Source organism: Pseudorasbora parva, chromosome 3 (assembly GCF_024679245.1).
Source record: "Pseudorasbora parva isolate DD20220531a chromosome 3, ASM2467924v1, whole genome shotgun sequence".
Classification (NCBI taxonomy): Eukaryota; Metazoa; Chordata; class Actinopteri; order Cypriniformes; family Gobionidae; genus Pseudorasbora; species Pseudorasbora parva.
In genome coordinates, this window is record NC_090174.1 from 54,011,431 (window position 1) to 54,028,447 (window position 17,017).

At 39.4% G+C, this 17,017-nt stretch overlaps 1 protein-coding gene across 3 annotated transcripts in view; it reads left to right on the top strand.

The window, feature by feature from the left end:
- The window catches only part of nos1 (nitric oxide synthase 1 (neuronal)), a 101,761-nt gene that overhangs the window by 45,532 nt on the left and 39,212 nt on the right, over positions 1-17,017 (top strand). For all 3 annotated transcript variants that reach the window (XM_067439497.1, XM_067439498.1, XM_067439496.1), the window contains exons 5-11: positions 4,629-4,774; positions 6,030-6,192; positions 6,554-6,645; positions 11,194-11,335; positions 11,769-11,908; positions 13,596-13,770; positions 14,119-14,220. In XM_067439497.1, the coding sequence (XP_067295598.1) occupies positions 4,629-4,774; positions 6,030-6,192; positions 6,554-6,645; positions 11,194-11,335; positions 11,769-11,908; positions 13,596-13,770; positions 14,119-14,220 (960 nt within the window). The remainder of the gene's footprint in view (positions 1-4,628; positions 4,775-6,029; positions 6,193-6,553; positions 6,646-11,193; positions 11,336-11,768; positions 11,909-13,595; positions 13,771-14,118; positions 14,221-17,017) is intronic.

The following is a 17,017-nucleotide window of genomic DNA, read 5'->3' on the forward strand; positions in this document are numbered from 1 at the left end:
GGATTCCCCTTTAAGAGAACTCTGCTGCATCATTGACGCTTTGGGAACGCTCTGCTTCATTGTCATGAAGCACGTGTGAAATTCGTCCAATAGTGTAATGAGACGACAAAGACCAGGAAACTATAAAGCTATATCTTCAGCAAATTATATATGAGAAACTGTATGTCCCATTTATTGTTGTCTGTCAGAGTTTAAAAGTTGAATAGTAAGGCAAGCAAACAGCAGCATCAGTATAGATTGTGTGTTCTTCTCTGTCCCCGTTTCATCACGGATGGGGAGTGTTTGTTTGGGAGTGGAGCATCCACAGCCTGCATTCAAGTAAAGATCCAGTGCCTTCTCCTAGTGTGTGAAAGCATGTGCTGTGATTCCTTTCACACCGGATAAGGCGCCAGTGCTTCACAAATTCAGCTCTGAGAAGTTGGATCTAAGGCAGCATGTACAACATCAGCATTGGTGGGAAAAGCATATTCAGCCACATATTTTAGCCACCTAGGATTTAGATGAGGGCAGGGGAATTGGCCCAAATGCAGTAGCTGAGTTGCGCCAGTCCACAGATGATTCTTTCTGGGCCACTAAGGAGATGGCAAAATCAATCGGCAGTGTTATGACAACTCTGGTGAGGCATCTTTGGCTAAGGTTTTTGATTGACGCCCCACTATTGCCCCTCTGGCCTCTTTGGCGATGCCCCAGAGAGAGCAGGGAAGGGCCAGGGTAGGTGCTCTCAACCGCAGTCTTCGAGGGGTCAGCTGGAGCTGAGAACCGTTCTGAACGCCAAGAAAGCTGTGGGGGAGAGGTACTGACGCCCAAAGTGTCAGGCCTCTGAAGGCAGTCCCTCCCAGTGAGAAGGGGCCAATTCCTCAGTATATGGTGCCGATTTCTCCTCGTTCTGCCAACCCTGCCACCTCGTGTACTCCAGGGCACAGCGGAGGGTATCAGAGCTGCTGGTTCGGTTGTTCACTGCCAGTGTGCTGCTTCAGGGCACCATATTGGTGGTTCGAAATATACAAGAGCCCATTGTCAGGAGAATAGTTCCCCTAGTAGAATTTCTGGCAGCGTTGCAATATATACTGCCGAATATATCTCAATGGGCCCTGTGCATAGTCAAAAAGGGTTACAAAATTCAGTTTGGGTGTCGCGCACCCAGGTTTATGTGGGTCCTACCAACAGTGGTGGCTCTGGTCATGGAACAGGAGGTAAAAACTCTGTTGGGGAAGGGAACCATAGAACGTATACTTCCTGCCGACAGGGAACCTGAGTTTTACAGCCTGTATTTTATCATTCCAAAGAAGGATGGAGGGATGTGTCCCATTTTGGATCTTTAGGTTCTGAATCAGTCCATTAACCTTGAGACAGATTGTGCCACAATTTCACCAAATGAATGGATGCAGCTCTAGTACCACAAGGTCTGCAGGGCATCCGCGCACTGAACTATATCGACGATTGGTTGATTTTAGCCCAGTCGCAGGTGGTGGCGGTTCAGCATCGAGATGTCGTTCACGCACACATGAAAGTATTGATGTTGAGACTGAACACCAAAAAGAGTGTGCTGATTCCATCACAAAGAACTACATTTATAGGAGTGGTATGGGATTCAGTCTCCAGCATGGATAGTCAATCCTATCATCAGTAAAAAAAATAAAGCTAGGTCAGTCACTCACTGTCAAGCAGTTTCAGAGACTGCTGGGTCTGATGGCAGCAGCGTCCAATGTTATAACTTTTGGCCTGTTGTACATGAGGCTCCTACAGTGGTGGCTCAGGACCAGGGGATTTTCCACGAAGGTCATTCCTTTTTAGATGAGCTAAGTCATGCGGCGATGCTTGCGTTCGTTGGTTATGTCGTTAGTTCTCAGATCTTGTGTCACTCCTCGACGGCTCTCCGTAGGAGAACACGATCAGGAGGGACCTTCCGTCTCAAGCAGGGGGCTCAATATTTTACCCATGTCCAGAACTGTGGATGCTCTGGGCTTGTCCCCAGAAGGAGTTCCTGCAAGAGCAATTTACTGCTGGGTGATCCCCATCCTCTTAAAAGGATTTTTTTTTGGCAACCATATAGCTGCTTATCAAATTCCTTTGGTTGGTACATCTTTAAGGAGAGACCCCTTGGTAACACATTTTCTCTTTGGCACATTGAGGCTGTGGCCTTCAGTATTCCGTAGGGTGCAGGCTTGGAATTTGGCCGTGGTGATTCAAGTATTATCCCTGGCTCCCTTTGAGCCCATTGAGGAGGTCCTTAAGTTTGGTCTCCTCCAGTTGTAAACTTGTACCAGGAAATAAATAATCTGCTTTGCCCAGTCAGATCTTTAGATGCTTATGTCCACAGAGGTGCCTTGTGGCGTAAAAGTGAACAGTTGTTTGTTTGTTATTTGGCAGTGTGTGTATATAGTTCCTTTGAAGGGGAACACTCGGTTATGACTGTAACTTTGGTTCCCTAAAGCAGAGGTCTTCAACCCTGCTCCTGGGGACCCACTGTCTTGCAAAAATTATTTCCAACCTGCTTCAGCACACCAGCCTGTGTATTTTTAACAAGTGATCCTGAAGAGCTTGATTAGCTTCACCTGCCTTTGATAAGGGTTGGAGCTAAACTGGACAGTGGGTCCCCAGGAGCAGGGTTGAAGACCTCTGCCCTAAAGAGTTCCCTTTATAGTTTCCTGGTTCTTGATGTCACCCGCCTCTGACATCTCATCTCACTAATGGATGGATTTCACACATGGTTCATGATGCAATCGCAGCGCTTGTTCCCTCTTCAGGGAACCTCGTAACCAAGCCTTTTGTTCTAGTTATTATTATTATTTTTTTGGTTTGTTGGTTGAGCTACTTTTTTTCTGTTGAAACATTATGGGTCAGTGGTTTAAATGCTTCACCGGACTAAAAGGGCAATTTGGGGCATAAAAACAAGCCAGTCCTTAATTAAACAGCTCTAGTTTGGACAGGCTTGTTGTTATTTTTCAGCTCTGTCTTTGCCATTCACCCTTATCCACTGAACTTATTAGCAGCTACAGAAAGTGACAGTGCACTTCAAATCTAATCTTATTATAGTGACCATATGAGTATTGTCCTCAAGGCAATGAGCGACTTCCGTTTGTCTCTTTGCTTCTTTTTAGCAAGCTCTGATGAAGCCTGCCATCACTTAGCAATATGTTTTTCATATATTTTCAAGAAATATACTCTCGAAAACACACGTAAAATAAATGCTGAAGGTCTGTGTGTTTGTTTCACATGCCCACTATACACTTAAAAAAATTATTTAGAAAAAAAGTTTAAAGCCTTAAAATGTTGAGTTCATTGAAATTAAAATTTTGAGTTAATACAATTAAATTTTTTTTAGATTCGACAACCTTTATTAAAATATTATTAAAAGATTTTGTAAGCATATTGGGTAATTGTGTGTGTTTTATTTCTGATGACGCAGTGAAAAATGCCAAATAGTGTTATTTTCATGATTTATCAATTTTTTTATGTGGTTCAGATACAATAATATTTTGAGTTTCTTTTTATTAAACAATTTTCCTTCATTGTATCAACTCAAATTTTTAATTTCAATAAACTCAAAAAAAGTTACTTACTTTTTTAAGTTAAACCAACAAAAAACAACATTTTTTTTTTTTTTTTTTTTACAGTGTATGAATATGATACATAGAGCTTTGGATACTAGAAAAGCTCATTATAAATAAAATGTTTTATTATTATTCACTGCTTTAAAGGGGTCATGTTGCATTATTGCCAAGCTTTGCAGCATGTAATTGAAACATAACATTCACCTTTTTGATTTTGGTAACCATATTAACAAGTTGCAATGTTTGTATAGGAAAACATGGTAAAATGTGCATTCACCCTCATTTTGGCTAAACTCCAAAAATGTATCTATTTTCACCACAAGATTATCAATTAAGAGCTGTTTTGCATATAAGTTTAGTCATGAAACTCCAGAGGGTGCAGTCTAATGGGTCCTTTACATGCCATCTGTAAGCAATTACATCATTACCATATGACACAAGCTAATTGGCCTCTATTGACCCTGGAGCCAATAAAATTGCTATCTCAACATTTAAAGAGTCTGGATTATTGTTTTATATAAACTCGTCCTGCAGCATGCTATAAGAGTTCTTCTGAAACCCTCCTCCTCCCCTAGCTTCACCTGCCTATATCTGCTGAGATTTGTCTATTTATTCAGCATATCTTACATGCTCACAGCAGCATGTCTTTTTATCTATTAGCAGTAGAAAGTCCATATTTGCGCTGCAGCAGCATAGCAGGTGAAATCCACCAAGACCATATACAATAACATTGGCATATATACATGAACACTAAACTTTTTCAAAAGCTGCCATAATGGTATGCATGTATATACTATGTCCCTTTATTGCTGGCCCTTCTTTTGTAATCTAAATGTCATGACATTTTATAATTTATGGTGGCAATTAAAGGAATTACTCAATGTGCTCACCCAGACATTACTTCTGTTACACAGCAGAAAAGGCATCTCAACTTCTGCCTGCTGTTGCAGTAAAACTCCTGTGGACACAATATGTGTGAGACAGGCACAGTGTAGCACATTTCCGTGAGTAATGTAGAATGTTTGGATTTGCACACTCTGTTTTTTTATTGTGGAAGTTGCTGTCTATTTGCAGGTTCCGATCTGCACCGAGCGTGTTTGTATAGGCTCTGTAATGGTGCCAAACCAGCAAACTCGCAAACCAGACGAAGTCCGAAGAAAAGATGAACTTCTACCGCTTGCAACAGATTTCATTGACCAGTACTACACATCAATCAAAAGGCAGGAGAACAACTTAAATTTAATACATAAAAATGAACTGTATATAATTATATTCAGTATATATATATATATATATATATATATATATATATATATATATAGAGAGAGAGAGAGAGAGAGAGAGAGAGAGAGAGAGAGAGGGGAGAGACAGAGAGAGAGAGAAGAGAGAGAGAGAGAGAGAGAGAGAGAGAGAAAGAGAGAGAGAGAGAGAGAGAGAGAGAGAGAGAGAAGAGAGAGAGAGAGAGAGAGAGAGAGAGAGAGAGAGAGAGAGAGAGAGAGAGAGAGAGAGAGAGAGAGAGAGAGCTTATGTTTTTTTTCTTTAAAATCAGCACTCAAAGGGATAGTTCGCCTAAAAATTAAAATTACCCCATGCTGTTCTCTCCCTCAGGCCCTCTTAGGTGTATATGACACTCTTCTTCCAGACAAATACAATCAGAGTTATATTAAAATATGTCTTGACTCTTCCAAGTTTTATAATGGCAGCCAGTCAATGGGAGCCCACAATTAGAAGCCCAAAAAATTGCATCCATCCATTACAAAAGTAATCCACATTGCTCCGGGGTATAAATAAAGGCCTTCTGAAAGGCCAGGTTTTTTTTTTTTTTACTTTTAAAAAACGTTTTACTTTTTTTAGTGAAATATCTAGCTTCTGGCAGACTTCCTTCCATATTCAGCTTACAGAAAAAGCGTCACTGAAATCACTGAATGATGTCAGATGTAGCGTAAGCATTTTGAACTGCGAGATGCGCTACGCTTTAAGTTAAATACAGAAGGTGGTCCGCTGGAAGCTAAATATTTTAATTTATAATGTGTTAAATTTGAGTATTAACCAATAAATATGGACCCTTTAGAAGGCCTTTATTAACCACCAGAGCTGTGTGGAGTACCTTTATAATGAATGGATAAACTTTTTTGGTCTTTAAATTTTGGGCTGTTATAATTATAAAGTTTGGAAGAGCCAGGACCATTTTTTTATTTTTTTTATTTTTTATAAAACTCAGTAGTATTCGTCTGAAAGAAGAATGTTGTATACACCTAGGATGGCTTGAGGGTAAATCATGGGGTTATTTAAATTTTTAGGTGAATTATCCCTAATATTAGATATACTATGCGAGAACAAATGTCTATAATACATCTCAAATATTTTTCAAGAAAGAAACATACTTGTTTATTTATTTATGCAGAACATAACTTCCCTTGTTGATTTTAATAATTCTTTAATGCACCTCTATATGTTTGGCTTCTGTCTGAACAGATGTGGCTCAAAGGCTCATGTTGACAGGCTAGAAGAGGTCAAAAAAGAGATTGAAACTTCTGGAACATATCAGTTGAAAGACACAGAACTAATCTATGGGGCCAAACACGCATGGAGAAATGCAGCTCGCTGTGTGGGACGGATTCAGTGGTCCAAATTACAGGTATTAAGCTAGTTTTTACAGTATTGCAAGATTTTTCATCTTAGATCCTTGTATGGTTCTCGAACCAACAACAATTGACCAAACCCAGTCTCTCATTTTAACCTGAAAATGGTCATTTCTTTTCCAGAAGCAGGCCATACTTCAGTAGATACGTTAGGTTTCCATTGTACAAACATCAAATGTAAATCTAACTATGTTTAATGTCTATCATCAGATTAGTCTAACATCTAAATGTATTTCCACCAATACAATATACTATTCCCATCATCTTATCAGGAGCTATAACAGTGTGATACATATTGAAATGCAGTGATAATAGAAAAAATAATATGTCCTAAAAAGTGAATTTCTCTTTATCGAGGTGTTTGATGCTCGAGACTGCACAAGCGCTCACGGAATGTTTAATTACATCTGCAACCACATCAAATATGCCACCAACAAAGGAAACCTCAGGTTAGTGTGGTCGGGTTTCACCAGCTCCTTTCTCTTTCTGTCTTTTTTCTGCGTCTCCTTTTCTCTTGCCTTCTTTCCTGTCAAAGTGTGTGTTCCCATTCTCTCTTTTTGTCACCTTGTTCCACAGCCCTCAGTACAGCACCTGCCACAGCATTGCCGAGCGCTGGCACCGCTGCCACGTTACAAAGCTAATCATACATGACACTTACTCTCTGTTCTGTTTAATTAGCGTCAGTCTAACAGAATGATTAGAGCCCGGGAGAGTGAGAGAGCGGGGCGAGGAAAGGGAAAATTAAAACAAGAAGAGAGGAAACGCTGTTATACAGGCAAAAGCCCCCACGCTGGCTTCTTACATCATCAGGACCTGCCAGAATAAACGTCAGAGGTCTCCTACACTCTTTTTCTGCACATAAACAAACCACGGCACATTTCTCTGTTAGAAAAAAAAAAGCTCTGCGCTTTTGCAAACAGGCTGGTGACCCAAATTTCATCCAGTCGTGTTTTGAGAGTGACGGAACTTGTTATTTAGATTAGTTGGACTGACACTTCGCGCTCTTAGCATACTGTTGAAGTCAGTAAACAAGTAAAGGCACATCAACACTGTTGGAGGGCCAACGTGACACCATTGTGATGTATTTTCAGCAGTGAAGCACGTTTCTGTTTGTTTATGGAACAGATGGGGTAGTTTGATTTCAAAAGCGCTTAAAATGATAAACTCTACTATATCATTTCTATTATCAGGATGGTAATACTAAATAATTAGCTTCACCCTGCTGAACTCCCCAACCAGGCGGATTTAACCAGTGTAAAGCTGATTCTGTAGCATTGCCCTGTTAATATAGCCAACTGTACAATAAAGTTTTTTGTCTTAGTTAGTCTTTAGGATAGTCTTTCAGCCTGGAAAATATTTTTTAGCTGGGCTGTCAGCTAGTTTCCTAGCCCAAAACTCATCTAAAGCCAACATAACCAAACTTGGTGATATTTAAGACAGGAATGCTAACGAATGGTGTTTTCCAGATAACATTTTTTTTAAATGTGAATGTCTTGGTTGTGAAGTGCATAAGTGTGACCTCTAAACTGACAGTGGTATAAAGCTATTTGAAAGGTTAGCTATTTAAATGTAGTACATCTAATGTTAATGTCTTTTGTCCATGATTTGTTTCTACTGTCACAAAATTTAAACTATATTATTGCACTGCTAAAGTATATATATACAACTTTACCCACATGAAACCCCTCTGGTTCAACTCCCCACATTTTGAGCAGGATTCAAACCCACATTTCCGACATGGAAAGTGTTACACCAATGAGCACGCTGTAAAAAGAAATTCATGTCTCCAATTGAAAATTTTCTAGTGACTGATCACATCTAAAAAATTTCAGTTGGCCAAATTGAATTTTTGTGAATGGATGCAATTTAATTTACAGAAATTCAGTTTGGCAAACAAAAAATGTTTGATGTGATCAGTCACTAGAACATTTTCAATTGGAGACCTGAATTCTTTTTACAGTGCATAACCTCTATCGCCAGTCACTAGTGCGGCTTCTGAGATCAGGGAAGCGAGACTAACCCACAAAGCTCTTACTAGCTTGCCTTCGTTACATTCACTCCCTTAAAGGGTTAGTTCACCCAAAAATGAAATTTATGTCATTAATGACTCCACACTCCACACCGTTCCACACCCATAAGACCTCCGTTCATCTTCAGAACACAGTTTAAGATATTTTATATTTAGTCCGACAGCGTATCTAAGTCTATGCACACTATACTGTCCATGTCCAGAAAGGGAATAAAAACATCATCAGAGTAGTCCATATGTGACATCAGTTAGTTCATTAGAATCTCTTGAAGCATCGAAAATACATTTTGGTCCAAAAATAACAAAAACTATGTTGTTTGTTTTCAAACCTCAAATAAAGATTCAAACAGCCATGAATCAGTGTATCGATCAATGTTTTGGATCACCAATGTCACATGATTTCAGCAGTTTGGCAGTTTGACACGTGATCCAAACTGCTGAAATCACGTGACATTGGTGATCCGAATCATTGAGCGATTCTTACGGGTGTGGAACAACATTATGGTGAATTCATTTTTGGGTGAACTAACCCTTTAAACCTCACTCCCATCCGGGTCATGGCACCAATGAAACCTTGTGGTTTTACTTACCCTGTTCCAAGAATTCAAGCCAGCATTTTTGCCATGGGAGGGAGGTGAGCTAACAAGGACGTTAAAGACCGCAGCCTCTTCCATAAGTCACTAGTGTGCCTCTTGAGATCAGTGGAGTGAGGTTTACCCACACAACTCTTACACTGTAAAAAAATATATATAATCAGGTCTCCAATTGAATTTTTTCTAGTGGCTGATCACATCTACATTTTTCAGTTGGCCAAATTGAATGTCTGTGAATTGATCCAATTTAATTCACAGAAATTTAATTTGGCCAACTAAAAAATGTAGATGTGATCAGTAGAGGATGGATACCCGACCCGAGCCCGATGGGTTCCGACGGTACCCGACGGGTCGGGCCGGGTTCGGACAGATATTCAAGCCGCCTTTCCACTGCACACGACATTCGGACACGACTGTCGGAGTTTGCCCCCTAGTGGCAGTTGCACGGAAATGTTATTATGATCGTACACGGCAACATGGGAGAGATCTTGCTCAGATACCCCCATTCTGTATGATACTTCTCTAGAATCATATCGCAACCTTCTCATATACGGTAGACAAAAACATGACGACACACTGCGTCTTTTAAGGGTTTTTTTTATTCTCTGATCTGTTCATTCTTCCAACAACCATAGGACCGGACCAGCCGCCTCGATCAAACTAGTAAACTAGATCACATAGGTTAAACTACTAAGGTGAACTGTGATTCACTCTCACAGACACACACACACACACGAGCGGCGCAGCGATCGTTACACAAGAGCCAGACAGCAGCCGCTGACCTATCTAATATCAGCACTAAATAACACCGTTTATTCTTATTCACAAATTGAATATAATAATGATGGTGTGGTTGTAAAGGTTGAAAGGTTGTAAAACAAAATAAAACCTGATAAACAAAAAGAATAATAATTCTCAACTTCTCACTGATTTGATTGGACAACTTTGGAATACATCACATCCGTTCGGCGTGTCGCACGGTGTAGTCGCTCAAGTTCAAATATTTGAACGCATCCGAAGCTCAAATCGGATCCGTAAATTCTGCATTTGCATATGGTCGGCACCCCACGCAATCCCTACGACTCTCCATTGGAAATTAATGACTTCCGGTCCGACGGCGGTCGTTTGTCGTGTGCAGTGGAAAGGCGGCTTTAGAAGTGACGTTCAGGTTCGGGTCGGGCTCGGTCACGTCAGCGCGATAAGGCATTGAATCTTTTCAATTTAAAACTGCTTGTTATGCAAGTAACCAATGGGCCTGTTTAACTTGATGCAATGGTTTGTTTTTGTGATTCAAATAAATGTAAAATATTACCCTAACATCCGTCTTCCTGCATGCGGAAATTTGTTTATCTCGCCGTGACAACAACGCGCAAAACGTGCGTGCATATTTGCCCGCGGCATCCTTGTCATTCCAGTGAGCGCAACTTCAGTGCTGCTGGCAGCAGGACAGCCTTGAAGCCATCCACAGTTGATGCAATCCTTTTTCTGCGTAACCTCGATTAGCCTAAACTTTGATGGATAGATTATGTAAATAGAACCCATGTTGCAGTTTAGGAACCATACAGTTTGAGAAAATTGGTAAGATGACGTTCATTTCAATAAGCATTTCAATTGTGTTACGTTAATGTTTCGTTCTGTTAGCTTGGGCCATTTTTAGCAGACCTTTGTTCATTTAATTTCAGTTGGCTATTTGATTGGGCTCTGTGTAAGGTTTGATGCCCCATGCATGTGCTGATGCGCTCGTCTGTAAACATTTCAGAATGCCTTCCTACAGTAAAACCACCAGCCATATCACCCTGTAGCCCAAGACTGGTTTCCCACTGAAGCTAAGCAGGGCTGAGCCTGGTCAGTACCTGGATGGGAGACCAACTGGGAAAACCAGGAGCTGCTGGTAGAGGTGTTAGTGAGACCAGCAGGGGGCGCTCACCCTGTGGTCTCTGTGGGTCCTAACACCCCAGTATAGTGATGGGGACACTATACTGTTAAAGAGCACCGTCCTTCGGATGAGATGTTAAACCGAGGTCCTGAAAATGGTCACTAGAAAATGTTCAATTGGAGACCTGATTTTTTTTTTTTTTTGACAGTATACTAGTTGGCCTCCGTTACACATATACAGTACAGTTACAAATGTAACCTCATACATACATGGGCAAAATGTAAACTTTTATTGTCCAGCTCTAATCTCTAAAAGCTACTTTGAAACAATGTATATTTTAAAACTGAAAAATGTTAAATAAAATTAACACTTTACAAACATGGACTGAGAGTCACTTAAGTTTGATTTCATGGAGTCTGTAAAACTGCCTAAATTAGAGGATTAGAACTGTAAATCCACCTGAGGGATCTCAGCATGATCTATTGTCTCTGATGTGTAGATCGGCTATTACCATCTTCCCTCAGAGGACAGACGGGAAGCATGACTTCCGGGTGTGGAACAGCCAGTTGATCCGGTACGCAGGCTACAAGCAGCCTGATGGATCAATTCTCGGAGATCCAGCTTCTGTGGAACTTACAGAGGTGAGATGGGGAGCAACACTGAATCAAAAACAAGTCTTGATAAACTGATTCATCAAGACTTTTGTGGCATTATGGGTATTTCTTATCATAATTGGGATGATGTTTGTTTAATTTAACGTTATTAATTGTGTTTGAGATGAATTAAAACAATTAGGGCAGTGCAATTTTGTATTTTGGAACACAACGATAGCTAATTCTAGCTGAGCTAAGCAAGTTATTTGCTGGTCTAAGATGGTCATTAGCTCGGCGACCAACCAACATGCTCCCAAAACCCGCTTGACTAGGACCAATTGGTAGCTGGTTTGTTGCTGGTTCAAGATGGTCTACAGCTAATGACAACAGTTTTAAGCTTGGATTTCCCAGCAGGAATTCATCTTGTTGCTCTGTTTGATGGTCCTATAGAAGTTATGTTCTGATTATTTTTGACTTGCAGATCTGTATACAGCAAGGATGGAAAGCTCCAAAAAGCCGGTTTGATGTTTTGCCCCTTCTTCTCCAAGCCAATGGGAACGATCCTGAGCTTTTTGAGATTCCTGATGATCTTGTGCTCGAGGTTCCCATTTTACATCCAAAGTAAGAAGAACAGTCTGTTTGATGATCATCAAGCATGTTTAGAAACATTGTTGAACCACGTCAACACTTTGCATCCTAAATTTTCATCAACCCAGGATATGATAATAAGGGAACGATATGAAACCAAAGGGAAATCACAAATCAGAGAAGCTGTAATGTGCAGAGATTCAGGATGCATAGCAACAGAGAACTCAAGCTGAGAGAGTGCCTCTTATGCACGTACATTCAGGAACGTGGGCTAATTTGGCTTGCCCTTTTTTCCAGATCCTGCCTCATTTTGCTATGCAAGGCTGTCAGTTTGACACTGGTGTGTGATCAGATACTTGGATCTAGAGATACTCTGTATGATATAGGTCTAGATCTCATGAGACCTTTTCCTCAAACACTTAAAAATAAAGGTTCTTTATTAGCATCTATACACTGTAAAAAATTATTTAGAAAAAAAGTTACCTGGTTGCCTTAAAATTTTGAGTTCACTGAAATTAAAATTTTGAGTTAATACAATGACATTTTTTTGAGATTCGACAACCTTTATTAAAATATTATTAAAAGATTTTGTAAGTATTTTGGGTAATTGTGTGTGTTTTATTTCTGATGATGCAGTGAAACATGCCAAATAGTGCTACTTTCATGATTTACAATTTTTTTATGTGGTTCAGATACAATAATATTTTGAGTTTCTATTTATTAAACAAATTTCCTTCGTTGTATCAACTCAAATTTTTAATTTCAATAAACTCAAAATTTCAAGGCAACCAGGTTACTTACTTTTTTAAGTTAAACCAACAAAAACCAACAAAAATGTTTTACAGTGTAGTTCACTGAAGAACCTTTACCATCCATGACACCTTTCAATAGCATTAAAGGTTTTCTCTTCTGCTCATTCACTTGCCACTATAAACAACTAGACTTTTCTAGCGTACATTTAAATGACTGTGTCACTACTCTTATTAAAAAAAAAAACATTAATTCAGCAACATGTAATGCGATTAGGCTATTCTTGAGGATTCAACCTTGAATTCTGTGTTAAAGTTTGTCTAAAATATGCTTGTTTTATAACTGCAATCTTCTTGTGTGGGAGGTTTTTATATGCAAACAATTTTGACATTATGAAGTCAAATGCACACAAATCAAACATTCTGAGGAAATGGCCACATCCTTCAAGCACTGCCATTATGAGACTCAACTTTTGCATTGATATTATGCCCATTATTGACAGTTTGCCTCAAAACGCTCAAAGAATTGACCAGCCAAACAAACTCTTCTAAATGGAGGAGATGCATTTGCATTTGCTTTCATTTGGGGGAAAATGCTGGTATTATGCAGTGACAATAATGGAATCGATCACTGCAATATTTGTGTGAATATTTATGGGTAGATCAGCCATTCTGCCTTTATAACAGACAGTCGGAATTGGCCTTTTAGCGCAACACCTGAGACACCTGCAGCTGCTGGTTTAGAGATAATGACAGTTTTGGCGGTGCTTACTATGTTTTTGCATTTACTTACAGAGAAATGATGATGAAAACTGTAAATGGAATGCTCTCCAAGCTTAATGGTGTACATCTGCCTATGCCAAGATATTTTGCTGACTGCATTTTGGTATGCAAATAAACCCCAAGAATCTGCAAATCATTTCCACATGTAACTTTTCTCCCTGTGCTGGGTTTGTTATTGTCCACCCCAGGTTTGAATGGTTTAAGGAGCTGAATCTAAAGTGGTACGGCCTTCCTGCCGTATCAAGCATGCTGTTAGAGATCGGAGGACTGGAGTTCACCGCCTGCCCCTTCAGCGGCTGGTACATGGGGACAGAGATCGGTGTCAGAGACTTCTGCGACAGCTCTCGATACAACATACTCGAAGTAACCATACAAGACATCCATAAATTACCCTTGCTGATAATGTCTCAAAAATCCCACTTTTGAACCCAGACTGCATTACATTTGTTCATTAACATGCATATGCATTCGATATTGTACCGCAGCAGGAAATTAGGAAAGACACATTTGTGAAAATATATATTCCTGTCAAGTGTGTTCAAAGTTTTGACTGAAAATGTATTTTTTAGAAATTCTTGCTGGTCACTCCAGATCTTCCAGATCTATAGAGGCAGATCACGAGTGGCAGTTCTATTAACCTTGGTTCACATCCAGAGAGAATACAGTATGAATAGTCTCCCTGTACAGTATGATTAATTCCCTCTATTTCAGGAAGTAGCTACAATGATGGGGCTGGACACAAGGAAGACTTCATCCCTGTGGAAGGACCAGGCTCTGGTGGAGATCAACATTGCAGTCCTTTATAGCTTCCAGGTAGGATGAACACACATGGATGGATGAAGCTCATGAAAACATGTCAGAATCATATTTAAAATCATAAAGAAAATACAGTTTATTTTAGTATCATTAGTTTGGACAGTGTGGCTTCATTAAAAAAAAAAAAGTACTTAAATACTTAAGAATTTCCATATACAAATATATATACAGACCGATCAGGCTTAACATTATGATCATCTTCCTAATTTTGTGTTGGTCCCTCTTTTGCTGCCAAAACAGCTCTGAACCGTCAAGGTATGGACTCCACTAGACCCCTAAAGTTGTGCTGTGGTATCTGTCACCAATATGTTAGCAGCAGATCCTTTAAGTCCTGTAAGTTGCGAGGTGGGACCTCCATGGATCCGACTTGTTTGTTCAGAACATCCCACAGATGCTCGATTGGATTGAGATCTGGGGAATTTAGAGGCCCAGTCAAAACCTCAAACTCATTGTTGTGCTCCTCAAACTATTTTTGCTTTGTGGCAGGCGCATTATCAGAAAAGATAAAAAGGATGTACATGGTCTGCTACAATGCTCAAAGTAACATCCATATGGATGGCAGGACCCAAGCTTTCCCATCAGAACATTGCCCAAAGCATCACACTGGCTTGCCTTCTTCCCATAGTGCATCCTAGTGCCATCCACGTGATGTAAAAGAACACGTGGATTCATCAGACCAGGCCATCTTCTTCCATTGCTCCGTGATCCAGTTCTGATGCTCACATTCCCACTATTGCTGCTTTCGGCGGTGGACAGGGGTCAGCATGGGCACTCTGATTGGTCTGCGGCTGTGCATCCTGATACACAACAAACTGCGATGCACTGTGTATTCTGACAGCTTTTATCAGAACCAGCAATAAATTCTTGAGCAATTTGAGCTACAGTAGCTTGTCCGTTTGATCGGACCACACGGGCCAGCCTTTGTTCCCCACGTGCATCAATGAGCCTGGGCCGCCCATGACCCTGTTGCCGGTTCACCACTGTTCCTTCCTTCGACCCCTTTTGATAGATACTGACCACTGCAGACCGGGAACACTCCACAAGAGCTGCAGTCAGAGATGCTCTGACCCAGTCATCAAGCCATCACAATTTGGCCCTTGTCAAACTCACTCAAATCTTTAGCTCGCCCATTATTCCTGCTTCTAACACATCAACTTTGAGGACAAAATGTTTACTTGCTGCGTTATATATCCCAGCCACTAGGTGCCATGATGAAGAGTTGATCAGTGTTAGTAACTTCATCTTGTCATATTGTTATGCCTGTGTGTGTATGTATATATATATATATATATATATATATATATATATATATATATATATATATATATATATATATATATATATATATATATATATATATATATATATATATATACATTATATATACATTATATATACATTATATATACATTTATATATATATATATATAAATATACATTTATATATATATATATATATATATATATATATATATAGAGAGAGAGAGAGAGAGAGAGAGAGAGAGAGAGAGAGAGAGAGAGAGAGAGAGAGAGAGATATTAAAAAAAATCTGTATGATTTAAAAGCAATGCAATAAACCACAATTTTAAATATTTTTACTTTTGTTTTACTTTTTCCATTTTAATTGGAAGTAAAGATGTGCGGACATGACATGTAAATAACGTCACAACATAAAAAGGCCCAAAAAATTGGCTTCATTGTCTTTTACAAAATATAATTTCTAATTCATTTGTTTTGTCTTTTGATTTTGTTGTCAAACACAACCCAGAAATGTTCTTTGACAGGCTTTATGAGGTTCACCCACATGTAATCTTATTTTCAGTCACGTTTATTTATATATGCCAGTATCTAATTTTTTCAGTCCATCTCTTTTAACACAGCTTCTCCAAGAGCCTAAGCAAATCACATTTATGCAGCATTCATATAGACTTGTGCAAGCAGACAAAACATTAACCTGCTTTCACAAATCAAAAGACTGATTCTCTTCTGTTCTATTTATTAGAGTTAAGCACCTTGGACATTTGACTGAAAGCTCCTGTGACTGAAGAAGCATGTTTATTGATATTTATTGCACACCCCCTGCAGTTTGTTTACCCACAGAACTTTATTGCTTACTAAAAAGGATTTTACTGTACAGTTTCACCACTGATAAACTAATTAGACGTTAGGAAGTAGCTGTGTTCAGTTTCTTATCTTTCATAATTGCGGATGGAATCAAAACAATGACAGATAACAATTAAATCTACTTGGACAACTAAACATGCTGCAGTACAAGCCATGTGAGGATTTAATTGCAGGTTGTATTGACTTGCGTTAACATGCTGCGTTAACATACTTAAGCATTACAAGCCATCTAAAATGCATTTGAAAATAACCTTGTCCTTGAATGCACAAAATGATGTGCATTGTTGCTATGCGAGCTGGATTTGTGTCAGAAAGGGGTGTCATCCCTTCAGACTCATTTGAATAAATCTTGCATACAACATGACACAGACAAACTTCTGTTTTCCACAATTTTCTGAAATTTAGTGGAAACAGCCCAAACTGTCTGCAGGTTCCTAGAGCACACAGGGCCTGAGTTACACACTTTCAAAAATGAATTTATAAAAAAAAAAAAAAATCAAAAAGCGCCTAATTTTTTTTTTTTTGGGGGGGGGGGGGGGGGTTACAGCTTATACAACATATACTTACATGTTTATGACTTTTAGCAGTGTTTTATGTAACTTCAAAGGGTTTCCTGTAAAATGACACCAACCTTTTGAACTTAGAAAAAATGGTCTTGGAGTTTAAGTAA